This window comes from Strigops habroptila, chromosome 9 (assembly GCF_004027225.2).
Source record: "Strigops habroptila isolate Jane chromosome 9, bStrHab1.2.pri, whole genome shotgun sequence".
Classification (NCBI taxonomy): domain Eukaryota; kingdom Metazoa; phylum Chordata; class Aves; order Psittaciformes; family Psittacidae; genus Strigops; species Strigops habroptila.
In genome coordinates this window covers 20123062-20139164 of record NC_044285.2, presented here as the reverse complement: position 1 = coordinate 20139164, position 16103 = coordinate 20123062, and the positions used below count along the sequence as shown (strand labels likewise).

The 16103-nt window shown below is 59.3% G+C and overlaps 2 protein-coding genes across 2 annotated transcripts in view; one reads left to right on the top strand and one right to left on the bottom strand.

Moving 5' to 3' along the window:
- CCDC33 (coiled-coil domain containing 33) overlaps positions 1-8568 on the top strand; it is a 42727-nt gene extending 34159 nt beyond the window's left edge. Inside the window, exons 14-23 of the mRNA XM_030498079.2 lie at positions 3269-3375; positions 3658-3691; positions 4900-5029; positions 5111-5199; positions 5398-5529; positions 5714-5786; positions 6007-6128; positions 6312-6395; positions 6509-6604; positions 6870-8568. Coding sequence (XP_030353939.1) covers positions 3269-3375; positions 3658-3691; positions 4900-5029; positions 5111-5199; positions 5398-5529; positions 5714-5786; positions 6007-6128; positions 6312-6395; positions 6509-6604; positions 6870-6932 — 930 coding nt within the window. The 3' untranslated portion in view covers positions 6933-8568. The remainder of the gene's footprint in view (positions 1-3268; positions 3376-3657; positions 3692-4899; positions 5030-5110; positions 5200-5397; positions 5530-5713; positions 5787-6006; positions 6129-6311; positions 6396-6508; positions 6605-6869) is intronic.
- Positions 6967-10577, bottom strand: LOC115612444 (cholesterol side-chain cleavage enzyme, mitochondrial). Its single transcript, XM_030496663.1, has 9 exons — positions 10523-10577; positions 9857-10012; positions 9540-9739; positions 8972-9175; positions 8367-8527; positions 8125-8291; positions 7916-7994; positions 7547-7738; positions 6967-7442 (listed from the first exon to the last, which is right to left on the bottom strand). The coding sequence occupies exons 1-9, from the start codon at positions 10558-10560 to the stop codon at positions 7320-7322; spliced, it is 1320 nt and encodes a 439-aa protein (XP_030352523.1). The 5' UTR covers positions 10561-10577; the 3' UTR covers positions 6967-7319.
- Between the last annotated feature and the right edge of the window lie 5526 nt (positions 10578-16103).

Below are 16103 nucleotides of genomic sequence, written 5' to 3'. Positions count from 1 at the left end.
GGGGGAAAGTGTTTTGGAGGAGCCAAGGGCTCTCAGAAGTCATCCCACCCCTCCCAGCCAGCGATTTCCTTTTATTTCCCTCTTTTTCCCCCCTTTTTCTTTGAGGAAACTAACCCAGCAGCGACTCGCAGCGGAATCGCGGTCCCTGCTGGTGGCACAACCGCTTTCGTAAGCCTTATCTTGAAGGAGCAGGCAGGCGGGAGGGAGCAGCCGGCTCCACACGGAGCATCTTTCTTCCCTGAGTTATCCAGTGTAATCCAGAGGCTTTTATTTCCTTGTACAACACGGTATCAGCAGTCGGCAGCTGGGCCCGGAGCCGGATAGCGATGGTAATCACCGGCCCTAAAATCAACATTCCAGTTAGGAAGAGAACAGGAGCTGTGGTGTCTCTATTAAATGGAACGGGGCTCAGATGAAGCGCTTTTCAATGCAATCCAATTAGCTCCTAAATTGAATTGTAATGCTTTGGCTAATATACACCCCTCAGCACAGCCCCCCCATGCATGGGAAGGGAATTCAGCCTTGGTTTAATCAGATAAAACCCCATTTATTTGCTGTTTTTGCCAGCTCGTGCATCCTATCAAGGCGTGCGGGGCTAAAACTCTCCCTATTTCCCTTTGGGAACCTGCAAATCCCCCCAGAATTTGGGGTTCCCCAGGGAAACACTTGGTTTTTGGAAGTAGAGGGGGAAAAAAGCCCCATTTGCCCCACTGATACATCCACCTAGGATGGGTTTGAGGACCACCGGTGTGTTCCCATGGAAGGGTTGGGGGCACTGGGGACCTATCAGCCCCACAGCCCCAGCTGGTACCAGTGTCCCAAGGGAATGGGTGAGGAATGAAGGCATCCCTATCTCCTGATGGTTCCAGGAGCTTTTCTTACAGAAAAGAGGAGAAAATGGGATTTTCCCCCTCTCTGATCTCCCTAAGCCGCTGCAGCAATATATTTTCTCAGATATGTAAATCTGAGCTTATCCCATCTTCATAACAATTACGGAATTTGGCTTAATACTCATCCAGGGACGTGTTATTTGTTGAGCTGGAAGGAGATTGTGTTGCAGGAGAAGCTGATGCCCTGCCAGGGGCTCAGATGCTCACAAGTGCAATGAGTTAAGCCCGTCCTCAGCCTGTCTCCGGGGTACATTTCTGTCCCCTCCCCAGCCAGGGATGGGGTCAGGCAATGCCATGGGCATCCAAAATCCTCTTGCAAACCCTACTTCTGGCCACTTTCTCACCTCCCCCTGCAGAGGTTTATTGCTTTGCTACGTGTCGAGATGAATCGATTGCAGCAGTCAAAGTTAATGGGATACATCAAAGTGTCTGAGAGCAATTTGTTAAGTAAATAGTGAAAAAAAAACTTGGCCTAAGCAAATATGGGACAGAGGGAGGCAGCTTGGGGAGGGGGATGAAAGGCTCTAAAGGCAGAGGAAGCTTCAGAGGCTTGGAAATGATGGGGAGGAAAAAAGCAATATTAAGAAATAAATAGCAAGTGCCAGGAGTTTCAAAGCTTCCATCATCTCAGATGTGAATTCCCAGGCTTTCATCCCGGACCCCTGCAGGAAGGAGAGGTGCAGTGGTTGGATTTGAGATTGGAGGTGTAGGGGGCCCTGTTCCCAGATGCTGCTGTGGGAGTGGGAGCACAGACAGGAATCTGGGCTGGGGGTTGGTCTGAGCAGCATTAGGCTGGGATTAAAGGCTGGGAATGGATTTCCAGCCTCTGCAGGTGTTGTTTGAGCCTGGAAAAGTTGTGGTTGAAGCCAGCACCTTCCAGTGTGGGCAGGGGAAGCAGCGAGCCAAGGCCAGCACTGTGCATTATTGATGGGGCAGATAATTGCACGCTTCCCACCGGCTCCTTGATGAAAAATTGATGGCATGGGATATGGGCTCCATTGACTTACATCGACTCTTTGTTCCTGAACAAGCACCGGAGGAGAGGTGGATGCAGGATGCGGCAGCAGGTGGATGCAGGATGCTGCAGCGGGTGGATGCGGGATGCCTCAGTGGGTGCAAGGCACAGGAGCCTCTGTGGGTACCCTGAAAGGCTTGGGGCAGAACATCCCTTGTCTTAAAGCACCATCAATCCAATGTCACGATGAAAGTGAAGTTTAATCAGCAAATTATGCAGGCAATTATTCTGTGCTCAGAAGAATAATTCCCAAGGGAGAACTGAAGCCCGAAGGAAGAGCTGAGGCCCAAAGCCACTCAGCACCTCCAAGATGTGGGTCCTCAGAAGTTAATTGAGCATTTGAAACATCAGAGGAGCGTGTTGAGAGGGGAGAGCATTTCCATGCCCACATCCAAGGCATGGAAATGAGGTGCTGTCACCACCAGAGCCACTTGGCCCCACTGGGACCCAGCCACTGAGTCACCTCCTTGGGTCTGCATTGCTGGGACAAGGAGATAAGGCGATGGTGGGATGAAGGTGGGATGAAAGTGGGATGGGGATGGGGAGGGTGGGCTGGTGTCTGCAAGGGATTCCTTTAGGCAGGCATCTCTGCTGGCCCCCATGGAAGCAGCAGTGGGACATCTAAGGGATTCTAAAGGGGAATTGATCCCTGCAGCAAGGAGCAGCAGGGCTGGCTGCCTGCACCCGGAAGGCACCCATCTGGGTGGTTTTAGGTGCTGAGCTGCTGCAGGGAGAAGTTGTTACAAGGAGGGTTGTGTTGTAGCAACAGCTACCAGCGTGCCAGGCTGATGGAAGCCCTTTGCCAGCAGAACAGGGCTGGGAATAAAGCATTTCCTCATGCTCCAACCCCCCGGCACCTCCCTAAGTCCATCACAGGGATGGGATTTGTTCCCTGAGGGTGGTTTGTTTGGGGCAGGCAGAACCTGGCAACCCACTGGCAGGCAGAGCTGGACACAGGAACAGGGTGCTGGGGACTGGGGCACCCCAGGAGTGGGGATGATGACATTTTACAGACCCTTCTCCTCCACTGTGAGTGGTGGGGGCAGTGGTGGGGACGGGGATATGGCTTTAGGGTCCAGCCATGAGAGGATGCACCCCTTTCGAAGTGTCCCCATCCTCAGAAGAAGGTCTTCCAGCCTTGTGGCCCAACCATGCTGCATCCCCAAAGGGGGGCACTTGGAGCGCCGGAGCCAGTGATGCCAAAGGTTTTGGGGCAGAGTTGGATCCTGAACCCAAAGCGAAGGTGTTTTGCTCCAGGAGAGCTGCTCCCTCTGTGGGGAAGGGGCTGCAGGACCTTGCTGCCCCTCTTGGAGGGCTTTCCCCAGACTGCTCCTCATCCTCACCCTCTGGTGTCTCCTGCCAGCTCCATCAGGACGATGTGTCGCTCCCAGCGGGTGATGCCATGGCCAGCATCCTGCCTGGAAAGCAGCTGATCCTGCACGAGATGAGAGCACCATCGGAGGAGCAGAGGTACCGGGACCTCTCCAGTTTTGCATCCCCCTCTTGGCTCCTTCTCATCCTCCTTGGGATGGTTTCCTCCTTCCTCCATTCTCCCCATATTTTCCCTCCTGCCCCATTGCTGCCCATCTTACTCCTCATCCCTCCATTCTTCCTTCACCCGCATCCCCACCAGCACGTGCCTTGCCACCCGCACCCCAAACAGGCTCCTGTGTCTCCTGCAGAGGGTTCCTTGGCCAAGGCTTTGCCAGTGTTTCACTCTGGCCAAGGATGTCCCTGCTCTCTGCTCCACAGGTCCCAGGAGATCACTGGGGACCACCCGGAGCCGGTGAGTGCCAGGGATCCGGGAGGAGCAGGGGGTAATGGGGGGACAGCACCGTCCCCAAGGCAGGTCCTGGCTCCCGTGGGGACCGAAGCCAGGCTGCTGTCAGCTTTGTGCTGCACGTGAGTGAAGCTCTGGGTGGGCAGCTCTTGCATCTGGCTGGAGGGGGCTTTATCTTGAGTACGAACCAAGGCCTGGATCAACAGCTCTCAGGCAGATGGGGAGAAGGAGCTGAGCCTCTGCCCCCTCCTTCCCTCCCGTTCCCCCCTTCCAAGGCTGAGTGATGCTGCTGCATCCCTGCGGGCCGCTGGCCAAGGCCATCCCCAAGGCTGGAGCAGGCGCCAGGGGAGCTGCAGGCGCACGGCTGCCTCCAGCCAAGGTCCCGCTGCCGGGATGCTTCCCGCAGCCCAGCGTGGCACGGAGGAATTCAGGAGGGGGAAAACCTGCCTTAGAGAATGATTCCCCCCCCCAGCATCACCCAGCACAGCATTCTCCAGCCACACGGGTGCTAAAATCCCCCCAGGCTCATTGGTGTAAAGCACACATCCTCCCATTGATCTTCACCACTTTTAAAGACTTATAAAGCCCCATAAGACTCAGAGCTTGAGGGTGACCCCCAGCTCAAACAATGCTGGAGCACCCCCACCCCATATCCTTTGGGAGAGTTGTTTTTTCCCCAAGGGGATGGTAGGAAGAGCTGGGGAAATGGGGGGGATCTGTTGGTTGATGGGAATAGTCAGTGTGTGGAGAGGTGAAGGTTTGGAGGGGCAGGAGAGAAGATTGAATGGTTGGAGAAGAGAAGGGTGGGTGGGTGAGTGGATGGGTGAATGAATGGTTAGAGAAGGATGCATGGTTAGGGAAGGATGGATGAAGAAGAGAAAGGTGGATGGATGGATGGATGGATGGATGGATGGATGGATGGATGGATGGATGGAGAAGGATGCATGGTTGAGGAAGGATGGATGGAAAAGAGATGGATGGATGGATGAATGGGAATGAGAAGGCTGGCTGGTTGCAAGCAGAGGGGGAAACCTGGATGTTTCTTAGCTCCATGGTGGATCTGACAATCCTCAAGACCCATCTCTTGGTGCTTGGCTCTTGGTGCTGGGAAAGCCCTGCCTGGCAGCAGCTCTGCTCCGTGCTGGCAGGAGGCAAGCAGCTACCGCCTGGCACTGAAGCGGATGGCCGGGGACATCCTGTCCCTGCGCCAGCAGGTCACCAGCCTGGAGGTGGAGAACAGGCACCTGCGGCGCAGCCTGGCCTCGCAGGACGAGCTGGGCCACGAGCTGCTCATGGATGGGGACACGGACGTCATGACCCGGGAGGAGCTGCTGGACAGGCTGGGTGCGTAGTGGGGACTGGGGACCCCTGTCCTGGCACCCGGCCCCTGCTCGGGTGATGAGGACGTGGCGCGGGCTGTTGCAGCCACCCTCAAGCATCAACTGGTGGCTGGTACAGCTGAGATGAGGAGGCTGAAGGACCGTGTCCAGCAGCTGCAGAATGAGCTGATCCGGGTACGGACACTGGGGGCTGCCGGGGTCAGAGTGGGGTGGAGGAGCATGGGGGCAACAGGGAGAGCATCACCCCAATACCCATGGCCTGAGAGGCTCAGGACCCCCACCATGGGGATCTCCTGGCCCAACAAGTGATGCCTCAAGGCTTGAGGCTCAGCACAGAGACTCTAGGGGCTTTTCCCCTTCCTCCCCTCCCAGAAGAACGACCGGGAGAAGGAGTTGGTGCTGCTGCAGCGAGCCCACCGACAGCAGCAAACTGCACTGAGGAGGTGCCAGGAGAAGGTGGCCAAGATGAAAGGCTTGGAGGAGACAGTGCGGCAGCAGGAGAAGGTGGGTTGTGGGGCATGAGGTTGGGGCGAGAAGGACAGACTGGGAGGCACGATGCTCTGTGGAGCAGATGGGATCCTCTGGCCCATCCCGCCATCCCAGGGCTGTGGTGGCTGGGGAGATGTGATGGTCACCACAGCTTTGCATTGAGCTGGTGACATGGGGCTGGCTCTGCTCCTTCCTGCAGGTGATGGAGGCGATGGAGCGGGTGCTGCAGGAGAAGCTTGCTGGGACAGGCAGGAGCACTGGGAAGCTGACAGGTGGGTGCAAACGGGGATGGGACCCTCAGTTGGGGAGTTGGTGACCATCCCCTTCTGATGGATGGCACCATGGGATGGGCTGCGGTGGGCGATCAGCACTGATGCTGAGCCCTCCACATCCATCCCTGTGCCGGGGGAGGTGACAACTTGCTCCTATCCCCACCTTTGTACGAAGGGGGTGTAGGACACATCCCATTGTCCCCCGAACCCCATCCCACAGGTGAAGCCCTCTCCAGGGAGGTGTACACCGTGCTGCTGGCTGAGAACTGCAGGCTGCGGGAGGAGCTGGCAAGGGCCCCCCACCACTTGCCCCCCATCGCCCCACAGCCCCCAGCCTTGCCGGTGAGAGCAGAGAGGGGGGCACAAGGCTGGGATGGGGGGGCAGATCCATGCACCCCAGAAGGGGGGTAACCCGCAATGCTAGAGGCATCACCTGGGTGGGGGTGATGGGGACCCCCTACATAGCCACCCCCATGAGTAGGGGGTGGGAAGTGGGGAATGTGGCATTGCCTTTCCCCATCACAGGGTGGCTTTGGGGGCAAGGAGAAGCTGTCCCTGCTGGCCAGGCTGGAGGAGGCACAGGCCCGCGGGAGGGTGCTGGAGAAGCAGGTGGGTATCACCCCACTCCATGGCAGGGGGCCCTGGGGATCGGTCTGGAAGGGTGGGGGTATCTATGTCCCCCACTCCTGGGGTGAAATCAGCCTGGTTTGGGTCTGTCCCAGCTGGAGGAGGCGGCGCGGAGCTGGGGGCGGGAGAAGCAGGAGCTGGGCACCCGTCTGCTGGAGCAGGAGCACGGCTTCCCCCATGTCCCCACCACGGTGAGCACCCGGGGGGACCAGGGACACCCCATATGGGGGGCTCAGAGTCACCCCTTTGCCTGCACAGACATGGAGGGGTAGCGGGGGGTCTCCACCATCCCGCATCAGGGGGGTTTTCCTTGGATAAGAGGGTGGTTTCTAGGGCTGACCCACCACCCCATCCCTTGGGATACCCCAGACCCTCTTATTGCAGCCCCCTCACCACACCTGAGGCTCCCCAGAGAGGGATTTACATCTTCCCAAGAGCTTTCCCCTTTCCCAGCAGATCCTGCCAGCGATGTCCACGGCCCACCTGAGAAGCCCCCAGCCCCTGGGCCCCCTGCCCTGACCCAGCCAGAGACACCAAGACACCAAATGCTGCCCAGAAAGGAGCCGGTGCTTTTCCACATGAAGAAATCACAGAGGAAATCAGAGGCGAAGCAGAGCATCGGGAGGAGCATGGCCACAGGGACCACCCCGGGGACCCCCGAGCAGCTGGGGATTGCAGCAGCACCCACCCACCCCACAGCACCGTGGGGCAGCAGCAGGGTTGGGGTTGTTCTGGTTTATCTCCCCCATTGGCGTAAGCGCAGCCTTGAGCACGCTGGAGCGCAGGCAGGGATGCAGCAAGCCAAGGCTGTGGCCGTGAAAGCGTCCCAGCCGTCCCCCAAATCCCAGCCCTGGGCTGGAGTCAGGCTGTAAGGAGACGAAATGGATGTTCCCAGAATCTGGCTCCTCACAACAGGGACTCGAGCGGCCGCAAGGTCAAGTAGATGGGTTTGTCTGGGATAAGGATGAGGTCGAACTTGGTCCCGACTTCCACTGCTCTCATGGTCTCGATCTTGAAGTTCTCTAGGATCTGGGATGGAGGAGAATAGAATGGATGGAGGAGCAGGACACTGTCAGTACCAACACCCATGTGCCACCTCCTCTGTCCCCGTGTCCCAGCAGCGGGATGCTCACCTGCATGAGGAAGATCTGCATCTCCAGCTCAGCGATCCGGCGCCCCAGGCACTGCCGGGGGCCGAAACCAAAGCCCAGCCCCTTGAAGTGCTTGGGGTCAGCCCCCAGCCAGCGCTGCGGGATGAACTGCTCCGGCTTGGGGAAGACCTCAGGATCCCGGCCCATGGCGTAGAGACCGACCTGTACCAGCGTCTGCAGGGAGGGAGGATCAGCCCTGTGGGTCTGGGCTCCCCATGGGGCTTCGCTGGTGCTTGGGGTGCAGGGATGGGATCCAGCCCCAGTGGATGTCACCCATCCGTGCTCCAGGTCCCTCCTCCACCCAGAGCCCCATGCAGAGCGGGTTGGGGTGAGGAGGGACCCGGTGCTCACCTTGGGAGGGATGCGGTAGTCCTGGAGGATGACCTCCTGCGTGGTGTACCTCTGCAGGGTCACCGCCACAGGGTGCAGCCTAGGGGGGACAGGTCTCATGCACCTCATTTTGGGTACCACCCAGCCTGCCCATGTCCCACCCTGTTCCATGACATCCCAGCAGTGCCAGGAGGGAAGGGGCTGGGGTGTTTGCTGCCGTCCCTCCTCACCTCAGCGTCTCCTTGATGGCAGCTTTGAGCAGCCGGATGGTCTTGAGCATCTTCACCCTGTCGCCCGCCGCCTCCCGCTTGGCAGCCAGAACCTCTGCCCGCAGCTGCTCCTGCACCCCCGGGGCCCGCGCCAGCTCGAACATGGCCCATTGCAGCGTCATGGAGGTCTGGAGCAGGGCAGGGAGCGAGCTCAGCACCAGCCGGGCCCTCCTCCCTGCCCAGGCAACCTGCGGGCCCCTCACCGTGTCCACCCCGCCTGCCATCATCTCGGTGACGCTGGCCTTGATGTCATCCAGGGGCAGCTTGTCCTGCATGATGAGGCTGCAGAGGATGCCCATGTACTCCGTGGTGCTCTTGTGCTGCAGGCGCAGGTCCCGGTAGACGTTGTGTATGCATTTATCCGCTGAGGAGACACGGAGACATGTGGCCTTCCTCCCCCGGGGCCATGGTGGAGGAGGAAGGCACCAGATGTGGCACCACAGGACATCGCTGCCCCATGATGGTGGCTTTTCCATGGTCCCTGCTGCAGGACGGAGCAGTGGCTGGGTGGGCACAGAGGGTGATGGGTGAGGGTGGACAGGGGGGTACCAGGTACCAAAAGCTCTCTGAGGCCGCAAGCCTCTCTGGGAGACTTGTTACCCTCGATGTGATGCCCATCACCTGCCCTTCCATCGCTCCTGGATGGTTCCATATCCCACAAGCTCCAGATGTGGAAAGCCTTCCTGGGCTTGGTGGCCCTGTGCTGCACGGTTAGACCCAGGAGAAGGTCTCCCCACTGGTGAGATGATGCTGCGCTACGGAGCCAAGCTCTCAAAGGGTCTTTGGCTGACACAAGAGGTGCACTCACCCTGGGAGAAGATGGCATCCCAGGCCCACACGTGGTCCCTCCACGTCTTGGCGTTGAGGTGGCGCAGGAGGGCCGGCGGCAGGTAGAGCATGGGCGAGGTGGTGTGGAACATGAGGGTCACGGCGTCGATGAAGCGCTGCGCCTCGGGGTCCACGAAGTCCTGCAGCAGCCCCAGGCGCTCCCCGTACAGCACGTGGCACACGGCTGCAAGCACAGCACCTCTGAGGGGACCCATCCCCAACCCCTCCACCCTCCCAGGCCAGCTCCAGCCTTCCCGTGGCTATGGGGACCTCCTGCTTGCTCCAAGCATCACGGGGCCATGAAGGCATCCCTTGGTGGGTAGGGTTTGCTACCCGTTGGTGACCAGGAGGTGATAAAGCGGTGTTTTATCAGCAATGTTGAGTTGTTCTCTACTTGTCTGGAGAGAGGACACCCCTCCAGACCCTACGGCAAAAGTTTGTTTGCCCATCTCTGAGGATGAAGCTGGAGGAAACGCGGCACGTTGCCCACCTCCTACTAAAGGGTGTTTCGGGGCAAGGGGGGGACATGTCTTACTGCTGACACTCACACTCCAAGGCGAAGCGGAACAGCTCGTGGGTGAAGTCGGCCGTCCAGTATTCCCGGCCGCTCTTCCCAACCTGAGCTCGTGCCCGCCGGATGAAGTCCTCTCCCACCTGGTTCAGCAGAGGCACGAACCCCTCCACCACCTGCGGTGATAGCACCTCCTTGTTGAGCATCAGCCGGTCTGAGCGCCAGGCTTCCCCCTTCCTGCAGGACACCAAAGTGGGGGGTTAGAGGTGTCCCCCCCGCCACCAGCAAACATCCCCATCACCGTCCTGGTGCTCCAGCTTCCCACCACCCCATGTGCGGGGGGTCCCCACTCACTTGAGGAGCACTCCATAGGGCTTGTTGCGGTAGTCACGGTAAGCCACCCATGGGGGCACACTGAAGCGCTCCGGCAGCGTTCCCTCTGCCTGGAAGAGGGTGGCAGCATCCCGGGGGGTGATGATGTTCACGCTCTCATAGACACCCAGCTTGTCCCTGCCGGGGTGAGGAGAGGGGTCAGCCCAATGTGCTGACCCCCATCTATGACACCCCTCCCAGCTCTTCATCTCCCCGGATCAACCACCTTCACCCAGCACCCCCAAATCAACCACTCTCCCCTTCACATCCCATCAAATCCCGCCTGCAGGTCCCATCCCAGGGGATGCAGCAGCTCAGCATCAGGCCCCCCCAGGGCTCAGGCAGGCACAGCAGGGGGGCGTTGGACCAGGACCCCCTCTTCGTCGGGATGTTAGCTCCAGACCCCATGGAAATCCAGGAGGGTGCAGAATCCCTCCTCCCAACATCCCGCATCCACAAGGAGCGGGTCTCCCCTGGCCCCCCTCACCATAGCATCGAGTCCAGCCGGCACACAGCAAGCCAGGATGCTCCAGCAGCTCAACCACCCTCTCGCCTGGAGCGGAGCTGGGAACAGCAGCAGCATCCCAACTGGAAAGGCTGCCAGAGCCGGGAAGCAGGAAGGGAAGCAGGAGCCAGGCACTGCCTCACCTGTAAATGGGCCCAAACTGCTGGAACTTGCGAGCCATGATGTGGTGCAGGTTGTGCAAGCCGCCCTCCTGCCAGAAGCGGTAGAGGTTGAACCAGCCGGCCTTCCAGTCCCCGGGCAGCTGGTTGAAGGGGCGAGGGGTGGGCAGAGCGGGGGTGACAGCCTCCCCAGCCCAGCGGGACAGGGCCGGGGCACATCCCCGCAGGGTGCCTGGCTTGGGCGCAGCGCGGACGAGCATGGGAGCGGCGGTGGGACGGAGCGGGGCTGCTCTGCGCTTATCTCCTGCCTGGCCTCACTCAAGGATTGATGCTCTCGCCCGCCTCCCGCCGCGGGCGGGACGGGGACGGGCACAGGGCGTTTCGCCCCGTGGGGCAGGGGCAGCCAAAGGGAATTGGGGAGCATCACCTCCCCCCACGCCCCCCCAGCCTTGCCATGCCCAGGTCTTAAGTGGCATGGGGTGACAAGGGGGGACATGTCACCACTGAAAGGAAAACCCAGCCTGCAAGGGAAGAGCTGTTTTGTCTGCAGAGTAAGTGATACCAGTGAACTAGGCGACAAAAGGCATAATAAAGCTTGGGCGTGATGGGTCATGGCCTTGGGGACCGCTTGGCCACTGCTGGGGGACCTCACCTCTGCCCTCCCTGCAACATGGGGTGCTGAGGGAGGCAGATCCCCCCTTCCTGGGCTCTCCTGCCCCAGAGCATCATCAGGAACCCCAAACACCCTCCATCCCTGCCAGGAGGGAACGGCTTTTTGGGGTGTCATGGCCTGTGCCGAACTTGGTGGCTGATAAGGTCCCTTGTTCGCAGGCCCAGTAACACCCTCTGGCAGCCACTTAGGGGATGGGAGAGATAATGGGGTCGGGGAGAGCACTGGGGAGTCCCTGGGCCTTTCTGGGCCATCCCTTTGGGGTGTCCCTGGGGTCTTTGGGGTGTCCCTGGAGGGCATGGGAGGATTCCAGCCAGGTCCCTTGGGGTGACCCGGGGGTCCCTAAGGGGCAACATCCCGCGGCCTTTCGTTTTCCCTGGGAAGTGGGGGGATGAACGAGGCAGCAGCGGGGGATGCCCGCGGCCGGGAATGCTGAGCCGGGCTGCGCGGCGGCTGCGACAACAGCGGCGGGCACCAGGGGGCGCGTCTGCCCCGTCTGCTGCCGCGGGGCCGGCACCGGCACCAGCTCTGTCCCCTCCTGCCCGTGTCCCTTTCCCCTGCAGGCACCAGCTCTGTCCCCTCCTGTCCCACTTGCCACAGTCTTATAATATGACACCCTCCCTGGGTGAGCACCCCCCAGCTCACTGTGCACTCCAGAGCAGCTCCACACACACGGTGGCACAGTGTCACCCCGTTGTCCTTCACCCCTGCACCATCCCTGTCCTGGTGGGACCTGCTGCCTCCCCTCTGGCCGCAGGAACAGGGTCAGTCCAGGGCAATTGGGCCATCTTTGTGCTCCTGTAAACACAGACATGGGCTTAACGGACATGGAGGGACACATGGCCATACGACTGAGCCATGTGGCCCCATCAGCCACCGTCCCCAGCCCCAGGAGGTGACAATCACCCAGTGTCACCTCCGCGCCCCCTCTTTCCAACACCTCCCAAGTGTCTGGAGCCAGCTCACAGGCTCCATCACCCCTCACCTGTCCCACACACCCTCTGGGGGGCCTCTGCCCTGTTCCCTCTGTGCCCCCCAAGCTGTGAGGCCTCCAAACGTGGGAGGTGCTCACCCAGCAGCGTTTCCACCCTCAGCACAACGGAAACGAGCGGGGGGGGCAGGAACCCATGTGGTTGGGGGGCTCTGGTGGAACGTTTCCGGGCAGGAAACAGGTCAGGAACCTGCAGCATCGCTCCTCCAGAGAGAGCAGTGGGGACGGGGCGCTGGTGGCTCCCCCAGGTGAGCACGTCACCCATGGGAAGTGTTTCTCCACCTCTGCAGGCAGAGCTCAACCACAAACCCGCCTGACTTGGGTTTCATGTCCTCTAGTGCTTTCAGTGAGCTGAAACACAGTCTTCCTCCCCCAGTGGCCTCCTCCATGTGCCACCCCACTGGGGACAAGGAGGGTCCCTCCAGTGGGTTTTCCTCTTGCTAAGAGGTGGCATTTTGCGGGTGTCGTGCTCTCACTTTCCACCCGTGGGGCTTTCTTGGTGCGTATCAGCTCCAGAGTGAGTGGGTGACTAATCTCCCTAGGAATCATAGAATCACAGAGTGGTTTGGGTTGAAGGGACCTTAAAGCTCACCCAGCTTCAACCCCCTGCCACGGGCAGGGACACCTTCCAGTAGAGCAGGTTGCTCCAAGCCCCTGTGTCCAACCTGGCCTTGAACACTGCCAGGGATGGGGCAGCCACAGCTTCTCTGGGCACCCTGTGCCAGTGCCTCAGCACCCTCACAGGGTAGAGCTTCTGCCTAATGTCTAACCCAAATCTTCCTTCCTGACCTCATCCCTCAGGCTCCTGGGGCTGGGAATGCTGAGACACACAGAGGGAAAGTGTTTTGGCAGCTCATCCTTCCTGCATCTCTGCCCCGCAGAGCCAATGGGAACTGGCCAGAATGGGGCTGAATTCAACCAGGGTGATGCTGGAAGCAGGCCTTTTGTGGGGGGGGAGAGCAAAGGGACTGCATCGCATCGCTGGGATGGAGAGTGGGTAAAGGGCATGGAGCTGACTGCATTGCTTTCCTACCTTAAAACACAACCTGGACACATTCATGGGCCCGTGCTGCTCAGCTCCCCGCTCCTCGCACCTCTTGCTTCGGAAGGATGGTGGCTTTCATGTCTTTTCCAACAGTGATTTCATGCTGGGGGCTTCCCTGCTCTCTGCGTGAGCGGATCCATTCATTGCAAGCTTCCAGCTCCTGCCCACCAGCAGGTGCTTGGGAGACTTTCAACAGCAAAGCTGCTTCTCAGAAACCCCCCATGATTCACTGTGGGGCTGGAAAATCATTTTCATAACATTCTATTGAGAAAGAGAAAACTTCCAGCTGCTGACAGCCCTGAGCATCATCAAGCAGGTTCTGCTGAAGGGTTTTCCCCTGGAGCAGAGAAGGGGATGACCCAGCATGTGTTGGGCAGCATCTCTGGGCCACTCAGGGCCGAAAGGAGGATGTTGGAGCACCCAGAGCAGCTCATTGGTGACAGGCCAGGACAAGCTTAAACTGAAACAAGGGCAATTCCAGCTCATTTTCACTGTCCTGCTTCGTTAAAGTGAATTTCCTCTTATTCAGTTGTGTGCAATTGCAGACCTAGAAATTGCCAGGTCTGTGCCTGGTTTTGGGGTCTCCATTGAGCTGGGATGGGGAATCTCACCCTGATGGGACATGTCCTCTGGCGGGGATCTTGGTGTGGAAATTCATGGCTGGAGGGGGAAAATCATGGCTCCACATAAGAGGAAGAGTGATTTATCTGGTGTTTAACTTCCCCAGCACCTCATTTCTAGTAAGCAGCTGCATTTCCCACTCACATCGCCCGCCTCGTGGCGTAGCATCACCCGCGTCACATCCCCATGTCCCAGCATGGCCTATGGGCAGAAGGAGCCAAGAGCCGTGCATGGACGGACAGACAGCAGCCCCAGGCTGGTTATATCCACAGGGGAAAGGAGGGAATAGCTGCAGGGCAGCAACCCCCCTGTGAATCAACCACAGACACATCACAGACCAGGCAAACAGGTTGGGCGAAGAGGAGGAGCAGGGGGTGAAGGCAGAGGGTGGGTGGGATGGTTTCGGGCTCCCGATCCAGACAAATGAGGTCAGTTTTTGCCAGCCAGTGCCAGGTGGGATGGGCAGGACACCCATGGGAGAGCTGTGACGGCGCACGGGAATGCTGATGGACCGGCTCCGGCCGTCTCAGGTGTGTCCCAGAAGGGCTGGACGGGCTGAGCCCAAAATGAGGTGTAATAGAAGGAAAACGCCAGGAGAGGGCTCGGGCTCATCTCTTCCACGCGATGGGGAGGATGGAAAACGTTCCTGTGACGCGGCAGCACCTCTCCATCCCCTCCCCATCTCCCGGCCCTTGGGGGCATCCCGATTCCAGGCTCCAGCTGGCTCCTTTGCTGGTTGCTCTATACTCCAATCCCACCAGGAAAAGCTGCCCAGAGGGATGCTATAGCTGGAACAGCATCTGGGATGAGCCTGCGGTCAGCACATGCCCTGGGTGCTTTGCATGGAGCAAGCAGGCAGCTACGGGAGGATTTCTCACCAGCTTTTGCATCCCATTTAGGCAGACACAGGATTTCCTGGGTCTATTGTCCTGTGCAAAGCCGCCTGCAAGGCTGGAGTCAGAAATAATCCCCCAAAACCAGCTCTGGGAAAGAAATCAAACCCTCTGGAGGCTTTTGTTTCTGCCTGTGCTGGAGGAAGCCTGGAGAAGTGCTGCAAGAGCTGACCTTCCTGTGCTAGCCCCAAATAGCTCACCGAACAATGTGGTCATAGCGGAGGTGAGGGTGGGGATGCCTCCAACGCAGCCCCAAAGCACACAGCAAACCCCAGCTTGTGGCTCATTGTGTTTAAAGGAAACAGCTGGAGGTCGGGGAAAATGCAGCCCAGAATAAAACCCAGCCTCCAATGTTCCTTCTGCTGGTTTTGTCAGGAAATACAGCACAAGGCTCCGTCTTTTGTCCTGGCTGTTCTCAGGGAGCGGGGATGGTGACGCACAGGCAAAGGCTGGGAAATGGGGATGATGCTGCAACCCCTTTGTGGGTCTGTGGGGTCTCTCTGTTACCGGGAGCTGCTCCAGTGGCACTTGATCCCATCCTCACAACCTAGTTTTGGGACAAGAAAATAGAACCTGGGCAGCCAAAATGGTGTTACTGCAGCTCCCGGGGTGGTTCAGCATCGCCTCGGTGCTCTGCTCCCGCTCCTCCTGCTTCACTCTTCCCAGAGCTCCAGGAAACGCTGCAGCACCCAGGATATTAGAGCTCTGGTTATCCAATGCTTGGCAGCACTAGAGCTGGAAGTGCAGATACCAGTGCCTGCATCCAGCACCCGAGGGAAGGGATTCTGCCCATCTGCTCTGCTCTGCCCTGGGGAGACCCCCCCTGCAGTCCTGATCCAGCTCTGGGGCAACAGCACAAGAGGGACGTGGAGCTGCTGGAGCGAGGCCAGAGGAGGCCCCAGAGCTGCTGCGAGGGCTGGAGCAGCTCTGCTCTGGAGCCAGGCTGAGAGAGCTGGGCTGGGGCAGCCTGGAGAAGAGAAGGCTCCTGAAGGGGAGCCCTTAGAGTAGCTCCAGTGCCTAAAGGGGCTACAGGAAACCTGGAGAGGGGCTTTGGACAAGGGATGGAGGGACAGGCCAAGGGGAATGGCTTTAACCTGCCAGAGGGGAGATTGAGATGAGCTCTGAGGCAGAAGCTCTTCCCTGTGAGGGTGCTGAGGCGCTGGCACAGGGTGCCCAGAGAAGCTGTGGCTGCCCCATCCCTGGCAGTGTTCAAGGCCAGGTTGGACACAGGGGCTTGGAGCAACCTGCTCTACTGGAAGGTGTCCCTGCCTGTGGCAGGGGGTTGGAGCTGGATGAGCTTTAAGGTCCCTTGAACCCAAACCAGGCTGTGGCTCTATGATAACCCCTGGGCACCAGGGCGAGCTCCCCATCTCCTCCCACCACGG

Excerpts from the sequence above, each read along its gene's own strand:
- LOC115612444 (XM_030496663.1), bottom strand. The coding sequence starts at position 10,560 with ATGGCTCGCAAGTTCCAGCAGTTTGGGCCCATTTACAG. Across the intron at positions 9,740-9,856 it reads CCCTATGGAGTGCTCCTCAA|GAAGGGGGAAGCCTGGCGCT; the intron begins GTGAGTGGGGAC and ends GGTGTCCTGCAG. Across the intron at positions 9,176-9,539 it reads GTTCCGCTTCGCCTTGGAGT|CCGTGTGCCACGTGCTGTAC; the intron begins GTGAGTGTCAGC and ends CTGTGCTTGCAG.